The sequence below is a fragment of the Bombus flavifrons genome, chromosome 15 (assembly GCF_040668555.2).
Source record: "Bombus flavifrons isolate JBK064 chromosome 15, iyBomFlav1_principal, whole genome shotgun sequence".
Classification (NCBI taxonomy): domain Eukaryota; kingdom Metazoa; phylum Arthropoda; class Insecta; order Hymenoptera; family Apidae; genus Bombus; species Bombus flavifrons.
Window position 1 is genome coordinate 7798191 of NC_138456.1, and position 12662 is coordinate 7810852.

The 12662-nt window shown below is 35.6% G+C and overlaps 2 protein-coding genes across 3 annotated transcripts in view; one reads left to right on the top strand and one right to left on the bottom strand.

The window, feature by feature from the left end:
• LOC138187771 (uncharacterized) overlaps positions 1-12662 on the top strand; it is a 266905-nt gene that overhangs the window by 78293 nt on the left and 175950 nt on the right. The gene's annotated exons all lie outside the window — the stretch shown is intronic.
• Positions 1-12662, bottom strand: part of Ror (tyrosine-protein kinase transmembrane receptor Ror) — a 349227-nt gene that overhangs the window by 51914 nt on the left and 284651 nt on the right. For both annotated transcript variants that reach the window (XM_069128315.1, XM_069128316.1), the window contains exon 2: positions 8171-8264. In XM_069128315.1, the coding sequence (XP_068984416.1) occupies positions 8171-8264 (94 nt within the window). The remainder of the gene's footprint in view (positions 1-8170; positions 8265-12662) is intronic.

Consider the following 12662-nt stretch of genomic DNA (forward strand, 5'->3'; position numbering starts at 1 on the left):
ACATCACCAGGGCGATAAGGGAAAGTTCTGGTCATGCATTATTTCGCGGCGCGCCACCACGCGAAAGGGCGAGAAGAATAGGGTGCCGGTCCATTAACATATTCATACTTAATATTCCAGTCGCAACGTCGCGCGACAACGTCCGCCGTGCCGGATTTATATTGCCCTAATATACGCGATTACTTTCTCCCCCGTGCGTCGAGATTTACCGGAAGTCACGATTGATTGCGACTTCCACTAGAGCCCCGTGCATCCTCCTTCGTTTACGGACACGTATCTTCGAGATGGAAGTGGTTAAAAGAAAGATTACGGCAGTTTGTTTTACACTGACAATGAGAGATACACTGCTGCTTAGAATTATTCGAACGACTGGAAAGATCGATGAATTTGAATAATTCCAATTTAAGACGGTTATCGACGATTCTCTTACGTTTTCCACAAATTTGAGAAACACGTTAATAATAAAGAGAATGATCCGAGAAGGCAGCTGTATGAATGAATTATCGCTAGGAATGGAGTATAAATTTTGCTTTCGGCAACGATATATTCAACACGCGACACTCTATTTCCCTTGTACGAGTTACAGTCAAAATTTATCCTCAAGTTTCGCCCTTTCAAGCTCGATGCATCTGCTTAAACGAGATCCTTCGCTAATACAACGACGAATGACGATCATGTAAAGGGCTTTTCAATTCGTGTGCACGTCAGATGCACAGAGTTTGTCTTGGAAACATGAAACTAGGTACGCAGAGTCGATTGTTGTTTCCCTTGCGATTAATTAAACTGCAGCCTGCTCGAAAATTCCATCGTTCGTTCCTTTGTTTTCGCAACAACACCGGTTTCGGATCCAGTCAATTCTCGTTCCGATCAATCACGGCGTAGCCGCTGTTTTGCTGTTTCAAAAGTTATCGCGTAAAATTCGATTGAAAAGGAAAAAGAGACAGATTAAACCGTACAATTTTTAAACGTTCCAGACGGAACGGTTAATCGAATCCATCGCCTAGTTCCGTTTGCCTTTCTGGTCTCACGATCAATTTGAAATTTAATCGAATCGCGTACGATCAGGTTAATGAATTTTTCAATTTATTACCGCGTCGTTTCCACGTTTCTTCGCTGTGGTTAATGGAAAATTGATTTCGTTGATCCGATGCACTTTCAGTTCTTGATTTTGCCAAGTTTCAATCGCCAGTTTAACATGCGAATATGTTTTTGTTTATTTTATTATTATCTTTGGTTTTGAAATTTTTCAGCTCTTCCTGTGCTATTCGAAGTTTTGGTAAATAATATACGAGTGTTTTTCGCAGTCAGTAAAATGCTATAGGTTCATATGTTCGTTAAAATGCTTCTTCTTTCTTAAAATAAATTAGATTATAGGAATTTTAACGTTTCAGTATTTTTGTCAGTTATTAATGTTTTAAATGATAGCAGTATATATAAAGTCAAAACGCAGACATTTGTACATAAAAAATATCCCTGGTCATTAAAATAAAACTAATCGGTCAACCTTATAAGATATTTGCAATCGATACAATTGTCGACCTGTCGAATAAAATGGAATATCCAAAATTTTCATATAGACATACACAACATATTAGGTATTACAGTTTTCGACGGTTGAAATGAAATCATCAAATTCTTGAAATATACGCGTTTCTATATAAAATTTCGCAATCACTCGTATAAAATTATTAACACTGAAACGCACTCAAATAAAATAAAATGTGTGCTTTATATTCTAAAATACTCGTGTCTGTACAAAAAATATATTAACCCGTATCGAAAAATATCAGTATAAAATAAAATAACGTACCTCTTGAAATAAATCTGAAAATCCCTTATTCTATTTGTATCGTATTTCCTTTATAATGGAAAACATTAAATAAAGTAAAACTCGTTACGATTCTCCTATAAATACTAAAAATAGATATGCTAATATTTATACAAGGCAGTATAGACAACGTAAGAGAAATTCAATTCTAAAAGGTTTAATAAAAATATCAGCCTCTTAAAGACCTAATCTTTCTCTCTCTCCCTCTCTCTCTCTCTCTTTCTCTCTCTCCCTCTCTCTCTCTCTCTCCATTAAAGCTTCCAATTATCTAAGCAAAATTATCAACGTTCCAGAAAGGCACTCACGCCCTTACAATATAATCAGAATTCTCGATCTGTCGCATAATTACCAACGATACTGATGTATATTCGAGCGACTAAAACAGCTACTAAGGCCAGCAATATCGTCCATCAAGCATCACGAAACTGTCACAGTAGCCCATAGCGTACCGTTCTTAGGTATCGAGCAAGTGGAGCGCACTGTTACGCAAACCGGAAGCTACCCCTTGGCGCGCAGAGGCAATCACCACGTTTGCCAAGGCACGCGTGTGCGTGTTCCTCGTTCGACACAAGGACACGCGCGTCCACTCGTGTACGCACGTGTTTACACACTGGAACGTGATTGCATACGACCGTGGCGAGTAACTAACCCCCGTTGGTTATTGAATATAAATCAAGCTATGATCACTAAGTCATCGGCAAGTTCCGGTGCACCTGTGGCCTCCAGGGTTAACCGTTCTTGACCCACGAATCGTTTAAATTGTGTAAAATGATAATACCCCTTTACAGAAATCGTGTTTGTTCTGTTTCCGGTAAAGATTTTGATCGCTTTGTGAAAAGAACGAAGAGTTATGCTAAATAGAGGAAATCGAATTGAAAGTTTCCCTTCTGAACATTCCTACAGTTTTAAACTATTCATTTTCGAAATACACGATTCTATCTTTTTATCTAAGTAAGAAAAATGTAGTAGAAAGAAAGAAGATGAATCGGGGATGCGTAGGCGCTAAGATGAAATATTAATTCCGAATGATTGTGTACGCCATGCTTTTGAATTTTTACGTTTTCTGGAATTTTTTTCAATTTTTCTTTCAATTCTTGAAGCATGTCGAAGAGAATAAAACTAGTTGTTATTTTAAGTAAAAGGAGTACTTTAAGTGCATCAAGTGCTACATCACAGGTAAATCAAATTAGGCAGAACTTTCCATATAAATAATTAAATAGTGATTTGCTTGTATATTCAAGCGGAGAGAATAAAAAAGCGTTATTCAATTTTATAGATTGTAGTAAATCCTTTCTCAAATCAAATGTTCATATAGCAAATGAATATTATATATTTCTATCCCAGTTTCTTCATCTTTATATTATCAATAAAATGTTCAACTAACTCGAAACACCTAAAGGTTCTAACTTGCTATATCACAAACGTAACAAACCTGTATTATAGCGTCTCGACAATCTCGTCAAACCTTTGCTTTATTTCAAAACCTTAAGATCAACAGAAAGTCGTCGTGATTTTGTCGAATAATCGCGTTTAATCGTGTTTCGTCAACGTCGTCGGCAACTCGCTATACTTTCTTTTATTTTTCCCTGGCTAACCATCCCTTTTTCCACGTCTCGGTCGATTTTACGCGCTGCCATTAGAGGATCATCAAATTACAGGGGATTAAGGGGGAGGGGATGGTGGAGGACACGAGGACAAAAAGTTACGCCCGCGGAAGTTTCGCAAAATTGAAATCACCGGTGCATGCATTAACGACGTCCCGGCCGGTTTTCGACGTCAAACGACACGGGACGAAATTAACAGCGCTCGCGAAATTCGCCGTAAGGGTGACACAGGATTGGCGGAGGTCTGGAAAAAGACCTGGCCAGTTCCTCCGTGTGTTTACCATGCAAAGTAATTCTATGCATTTTGAGGAGGCGGCGTTTTCGTCAGTACGTTCGTGGTGACGCCGCAGCTCTTGCTCTCGTAACTGGCGAAATCTCGATAAACGCGGGAAAATCGTGGAAAGAGTGGAAAGAGTAACTCCTGTTTTATATTCAAAGTTTGGGAATTTCGAACGAATGCTATTGCTGCAAGAGATATCGGAGAAGGGCTCTTTGCTGTTTCATAGCAATTTCTGATAAACAACGACGAATGTTAATAACAGTTTGCGATAGGGGTAAATATTTATAAAAATATGAAAAATTAAACTAACTCGCTTGCTCTTCGAACTCTAAACTTTTCAATCAATACACGATCAATGAATACATGATTAATACATTAAAATGTTAAAACGTTGTTGCTAGGAATAAACGTCAAGTATAATTGCTAAGAATAATCAACAATTTGCACAGTCATCAGATAGCGAATTTTGAGATATTTTAACAAACTAAAATTACCGAGCTAAACATGTTCTGCATGGTACATGATATCTAATTAGATTCAAGGTAATATCACGTATATAATAATCAATTGTGTAATTATGTTTCTGTCTCGATAAAACCAAACATTAATATTGGCAAAAACTCTCGTATAATTAAAATAATTGCAAAAGCGGAAATACCAATCATTTTGATGTAGCTATTTATCTTTTATCAATTCAATATATACTGTTGAGAATTGTGGATCTTAATCGCCAAAATAAAAGTAAAGGTACACTTAGAATTCATATTAAAATAGTTTTAGATTTATTTAATAAACGATTTCCAGGATCTTCGTCGATATACATTTGCACGCGTCTCAGCACTTTCTTTGTCTCCATCTTCCATATCACACTGCCAACGGAACAGTTACATTCATCTGTTTTTCGAGACGCTGTGCACACACATACTTCCATACACTCATATTCACATAAGTGTATCACTACTACGTGGCTAATCTAGTCTAGCACACAAAATTATACATGTCTCAATATATACCTATTTCTAATAAATTTCTTTAAATTATCCTAAGAATTTTATGAATTTTATGAAAATGACTTTGAACATGTTTCACCGTTGTATATCTTATTACTCGTGTATTATACAGCAATAAATATATCGCTCGGAAAAATGCTACCCAAAGAATATAATATCAACCCTTTCAGCATATAGCTAAATGCAGTACAAATAGATATACACGATCGTTGATTTATCGTTTCAAAGTATTAAATTTCTTTGAATCGTTCTTCTAACAAATTTAACACGAGTTTTGATAATATTCATCCGATTTCAAAATTAACCTACTTATTGACAGCCCTCTGCAAGGTTGGCTTATGAAATATTATCGATATGCTCGACGTAAAATCGTGGAATATGCCGATCAGAATTATCGTTGGGGAAAAATTACGTTCAGTCGAGGCAGGGATGAGTAAAATTTTCCATCGGAAATGTAGATGTGGAATTAAAAAAAGGGGGACGAAGACCGGAGGAGAGCAGAAAAGGGGAGGATTTCATGGGTTCGCATGATGGAAAAGCGAGCGTAGGGGATGCCGCGGGGCTTAATAAGGAAGCGGCTCGATTGGTTCGATTCGAAAGCTAATAATGCCACTTCCCGTGCGTCGTAGAACATGGAAAGCTGTGGGCGTGATTAAATTTGAATTCTCTACTTCGTTTCTGACAAGCTAATTCCCGTCGATAGAGCTAATTCTGACATTTCGAAGATTCGAACCTCTTCTTTCAGGAATTTTATCCTGTTACCTATCGCGTGTTACGGATTTCGGAAACGAAAAGATTCAGTCAACAGGCACGATGTGTACGTTCGACCTGCTGAATTAATTTTTTGATAGCAGACTTTTCCATTTTCTTTTCTCCACGCATACGTCCTATGTAATTTACACAATCACATGACGATAGGTCTTGCACGAAATTACGTTTTTATTTTAACCAAAGTTAATATTAATTTTATGAGCAGCATTTGCATATTTTCAGCGAAATAAAAAATCTGAAATCTACTATTTTATCAAACTTGATAGTTGTAGTATAAATAATACGATTTTCCTCACATATCCTTTATCTTAACCAATCGAATTGTTCCACTTGGCTGTTTTCCATACGCATACGCTCCATGTGATTTACATGGCTATATAATGACGGCGATAATGCGACGAACGTGATTGAAATTACGTGTCGTAACCGATCTAAGCGAGAGCATTATGGTTACGATATCGTGTGTGCCACGGGTCGCCGACTTTCAGCCAACTACATTATTCCCGAACGCCACGTGCCTCCATTAATATTGATGCACGCCCGATTCTCTTGCAACCCCTTTCTACAAGGGGTTTGTTGACGAGGAAAGCTGACAGAGATGCTGCCAGACGTTGCTGCGACACATCTTTCTCCATCGAACAAGAAGCAAATAATCTAACTTAAATGACCAACTAATCTCAACAAAGTTAAATTAACAATAAATTCCGTATCGAATTACCTAATCGTATATGGTTTACATACATTGGCATACAATACAAAAATATTCCGACATTCCTTTTATATGTATATTATAAAAAACATTTTGAAATCTCATTAGCATTGTAAATTTCAGTAACTTCGAAAGCAAAATATTTGTTATCAGTTAAGATAAACTTAACTAATCTAGAGCGAAATACCGTAAGCTACAAGTACATCTAAATTCGTCCAGAAATGCTGACTTGACGGTAATCCTTGGTCGATTTGCCCTTGCTCGATCATTTGCATGGTGACTTTAAAACGTTGTTCCCGGGACAAGAAACGTAGGTGGGGTACAAAACCGATCCCTCAAGCGAGGTTAAACGTTGCATTATTTATAGAAACCTTGCGAACGCCTAATCCCTGTCTGAGACGGTCTTCTGACTGCTTTAAAGCTGCCAAGCGAAGGAAGTGACGTAACGGTGTGGGCGCGTCGGACTGTTAACGATTCATCGACCGCCATACCTTCTCTCAGCGTTTTAACACCTTTTCCAATGTTGCGCTAGGGTGAACTTGTAAGCATGCATACAGCCTCAGGTATCTAGAATTTAATTCTGCGTGGGTAACGATCGACACTGTGTTCGTTGATTGACGATGATTCATACGAGGATCGTTGAAGTTGAACGTGGTGAAGTTTGTTAGATTATCGGTTTAGTTTGGTTTATTTTGATGAGTTGCAAATGGAATCGTATTGTTTTACGAAATCGGAAGAAATAATGAGATCATACTGATAACATTGTATTGTATAGCTTTATTTTTGAAGACTGACTTTACAAACATTCTATCATTACTAGAATTTTATAAAGTTTCAATAAAATTTCTCTAATATTTTTCCCAAATTTTACCCTTGTTAGCAGCGTAAAATGGAAGATAAGTTGGGTAAAAAGCAATTCTTCAGAATATCCAAATTGTAAAGAATTGAAAATATACCAAGAAAAATGTAATATGCGCAGGTGAAAAGTATAGGAGAAGAGTACAAAACAATTTATCTCATTGTTAGATGAATTTCATTACGACAAAACAATTCCATAGCGCATTTAACAATTTCACAAATAAATATCATGTAGTAACTATCTTATAACTTCTATGTACATTTTCAGATTTAATTCGAACTATATAACACGCATAATTTATTTATGAAAGGTTCTTACAATAAATATTTAAATACGTTCACAATCGTCACTCCCACACTTCAATATTTTTCAACTAAACGAATTTTCAATTGGTCATCTGTAGACAGTTGACTTAGGAAACCACTTTTTTGAAAAACATCCTTTCTTTTTTGTATAACCGTGAATAACCGAAATTTTCATGGAAAAAAATGCGAACGATAAAGTGTTGGCGATCGCGCGACCTGACGTGTAAAAGCCAGAAAATTGATCCCCTGTTACATAATTTTCACATGTTACGTGTTCGTTGTAAAGAACGCTGAAATTTTAACCCGTTGCCGTCCTTTAATAAACGATATTTACGATCGCTGGCGGTAAACGCGTGAAACTTTCGCGAGTCCGAAACCACGTTTCATCGCGAATGTCGGCGAAATTAATATGTTTTTACTGCACCTTTGTTTTCCCGTGGTATTCGTTTCTTATAACGCAATATTTGTTATTAATAAACAATGTATATATATACAATATTAAATTATTAAATTACATATATAAAATATTCAATTGCAGTAAATTGTAATAATAATAAACTTATGAAACTTGAATTTCAATTTAATTTGTTTCGTTTATAGTGCCACAAAGATTGACGTGAAATAGTTTAAAATTTTCCGCCACCTATAAATATTTAAGAAACTAAATTGGCTGACACAGTTATTAGTAATATTCTTCAAATACTTCTGAAATTTATTCTAACGATGTATTCATCACAAAATCAGCATTAGATAAGGAAATAATTACCGATATCAATTAAGAAAAAAGAATATTTGATTACGTACCCGTTGGATGTTGCATCATACACGTCATTATAATCTTCGTCAGTGGTGTAATCCTGAACGTTTGGATCTAAATTTTCGACGTCGCCATTTTCACCTGTAAAACAATATTTCTTTATAAGTATGTATATCGAATGAATTTACATAAGTTAAAACACAAAATAATATTTCATGTGTATTATAAAAGCTTATAGACGAAAGAGGAGCAAATTAAAGCACATGGCGTAAATTAGAATATTATGTAATTATAATTTATTTTTATTTATTTATTTATATCACGATATATTACGACCGTCATTATATACATGTAATTAAGATATCTATGTATAATATACGATAAAGTGAAGATACTGAGAAATACTTAAATTACTAGAATATTTCAATTCTTAAATTATGCAACAAGTTAGTCTATATACATCAAAAACATAATATAATGTTGCTTAGACTATTTTAGCCTGAACTTCGAGAGGAGATCGGGATATGCAATTGAACTAATAAATATATGGCTAATTATACATATATTATCTATGCAAAATGAGGACATAAAACGTCCCTAAAATGAAATGGGATCCGGTGTCCCTAACCTAAAATTAGAATTAGGTGTTCGCATTGGAATAAGACTGATTGCGAGACTTCGATCTTCGGAAGCTTGCGCTTTGTATGACGTTAGTCCTGGAACCTCAGCTTTTTAGGTTGAAGCTTTGTATCTCGTTAATTAACGCTCTAAATGAGCGGTCGCCGAAGGACATTAACGCGATTAATCCTAATTCTTACCAAAGCAATCTATGAGTAGACCTGAAAATGAGTAGTTCTCAAAAGCATAAGCTCGGAGCTACAAGCATGCCAAGCACATTCGCATCTCGAGTTATCCAACTGCCTAACAACGGAACGTCCAACTACATCGAGCAACGTTGACGTTCGATGTTTCCTACACCTGCGCAAATACCACATCAACAGCCGTCCCTCGAAGGTGCAAACGACCATCATCCAACCCCTTCGCGGTTCACGCAACACAAAACCCGATGATTCTGTCAGGGCGAAACACGATCGGCTTCTTCCGTCCAGCGTCACGTCAGTTTCAAGCAGCTAACTCTATTAGCGGTCTGATATCTTGTAGGAACGATAATAAGCCTGATGTACGATGTTAACGTCATGACGAGACGTTGAATAGAGATAGTTTATGCGAGGATAAGCTGCATTAGAACTCTATTGGGCATTTTCGCAGGTTTTGGTTACATATATGTTAATTTGTTTTTAAAGTGGTACTTATTGGATAAGACGTAGAACTTGAATCAAAATCAAATATCAAATGTTGAAGTAACTACTTCAAGAAAAACTCTACATCTTTATTTATGTATATCCGTGACCTAGAGTCTGCTATTACGCAGAAATATTTTAAATAAGGAGCGGTGCATATTATTGTACCCTTGTATATACATTATGTTTTGGGTTGCAAGGTCTAGCAACAAAGGAACTAATAAACAGATTTCTATTTATGTTCCTTGTAGCCTCTAGCCAAAGCTATAAGCTTAACTTTTTTGGTAATGTCCTTTTGTTATAAATATATGAACGTGCTCCCTATCATTCAGCATAAACTTATACATTATACATATACCTTTAATTATTTCAATATACTTTTCTATTACAAATTCATCCACTCGTTCTTCGATCAGTCAACCTTAACCTCAACATCAAATATGATACTTTTTGTAATTGTATTACGATACATCGTCATTTAATTATTAACGGCTTGTTAATTACAAATTGAATGTGTAAGGAAAAATGTACGACTATTTATCGTAATTAAGAAACATTAGTTTTCGTATGAGCTTCATCAACAGGCTTGATTACTCAAGAGAGCATTAAGCTTCAAACTGTAGCAAATGTTGCTAATTCATACATGCGATTATTCCTTGTTCAACGACTCGAATCGCCCTATAATCTACGAATCGAACTTGACATAGTGGCTTACCAGATGAGATATCACACAGAATAATCTGGATTATAATGGAATTTATCGTGGAACGATCGGTATCGTTCCCATAATCTCTGACACCGTAATCTAAATCACATCGTGATCCCTGACTGTATATACAGTGCAATAATCTGCATTATCTTATGCGTGATTTAAGCTCCCACATACATAATATTTCAAAATCAATATTGTCGTTGTTTTCATATTTCGTGTTCAAAATTATATTTTAATCGTTCACAAGATAGATAGAGCGGCTTTATTTTTTGAAAATCAATAATTTGAAAACATTGAGATTTGTATAATTGACACGCAGTGTGCTAACTACGACAGTCCAAGCACCAATGTTAATATAATACTTTACTGATCAAAAGAATATATCTATTTTTTGGATTATTTTAAACCCATTCTAGACTCAATTGTGTTTTTCTATTCTTAACAAGTTTTATAAGTTTGTGGAACAAGTATGGAAGAATTTTTGTTAATATGTATGATTTTTCGTTTCAAGTATACATCAAGATATTCATTGAAATATTACAAATTTTCTTGCTTGTAAATAGCAGAGTAAGATTGAGACTAGAACAGAGTTGAGGATTAGAAAATTTCTTCAAAATTCAGTTAATGTTTAAGTTTCGGCTACTGTGTAACAAATGTTGAATACGAATGAGAACATATGCAAGTAGGCTAATTATCAATGTACCGATGTATCGAGATGCGGGTTTATGATAAATACATGCGTTGTATGTTCCTGTTGAATATGCAGAAGTGGATGCTAAACTCATTTGGCCTGTAGACATGGGACTACGTAATCATAAATTCATTTCTACGATCCCTGATTTTTATTTTCAACGAGGAAGAACATGAAATAATAAAGTTTTAAAAGTTCTTAAAGATACAATATTATTTAGTGTCAGAAGTGTTTATTTAGATATTCTATAGAGATGTTCTAAAGATAGCGTTCATTTTTCAGAAATCAAACAATGAATCTCGAATGAAGTTGATGAGAGTTTCGTTTCTACGTAGTAGTTTATTTAAATCTCCTCTATTCATCCGGGAACTCTATATGCTTCGCATATGCTAGAATATCTTCAATTCTATAGGAAACTCCAATTAACATTGGCATGGTGGTGCTCGTTAATCTACTAATGAGTAATTCGCCATGGGGGCTTTAATATAGATTGCAATTCGGAAGATCCACGAGACAGGGCTCTGCTCGATGTTGTAGCCAGGCGCTAGGCCAAGCTATTAAATAATCGAGCGAATTATACCCCTTCCTATGGTTGCATCCCTCGGTTTCATGCTACGTCAGCCGATCAGGTGCCAAGTGCAAATTTAAACTTGCAATACTCTACCTCCTCTAACTTGGCTTACTCTCTGGCTGGAACTGGCTACTCCTTGTGATTTCGAACATGACATATATATTATTTTATTGATTATAAATAAGGAAATATTATCTGGGCTGCTACGAATCTAATACACGGAGTGGGGAAATTTTTACTTGGAACTGCTTTCTTCACTTCGAACACATTTTTGCATTTTACATTTCTTTTTAAAGACACAAAACAATTTTATTTTATTTTCAGATGAAATTATTATTTTAGTTAACATAACATTGACTATACTTAATGTATCCGCGTCCGATTTTAATGCATAAACGAAACATATTGTAATATCGTAGAATAGCTTTGATTGGAGATCGGCTGAAATTAGAAAACACCGTGTACGTCGTCTTTTTGTGGTTTGTTTACATCCAAAAGCGCCTAGTAACAGTGACGCGAGAAAAGATAAGCAGCGTCAAAACAGAAGTACGGTTTCATATTTCAAGGAGTGGCAATCGAGAGGCCAGAGTATGTGAGCCGAAAAGTGTGTGTGTGTGTGTGCGCGCGCGCGTGTTTGTGTGTGTGTGAGTGAGTGAGAGGACGAGAGCAAGAGCGAGCACGACCGAGCAGGAACGCATTGGCGAGGGTCAGAGTTGATCGAGACGTCGAAGCATAGAGTCGTTAGAATTGAGTTGCGAGTGTTGTCGAGTGTTAGAGTTGCTAGTGAGAGAGAGAGAGAGAGTTACCAAATAGTTGTCAAGTTATTTGATGTAAATACGAGCGTTGCATTTAGTTTTCCTGTTAATCAAACATCGTTTTTCTGTCTAACTAATATCTGTATTTTCAATCCATTATTAATAAATTATAATTAATCGGACAAAATTACACCTTTAATATATTCCGATATTACAATATTTTGGTATAATCTTCCCATAAATGGGTGCGTAGAGGTCATACGATTTCTTAAATAGAATCATATAATTTTTAATACTAAATATTATTTCGCCAAATTTATCGTCTGCAAGGCAAGGACAGACGTAAGGCACTATTTTCCTATGCTTGTTTTTCTTGTCACTCTTACGCTAGGTTTTACAGAATAAAATTTAGAAAATCTATGTAATTAATGGATAATTCGATATACATGGTTTAATAACTTTTCATATACATCTAAGATAATTCACCAATAATTCACATTAATGAATTA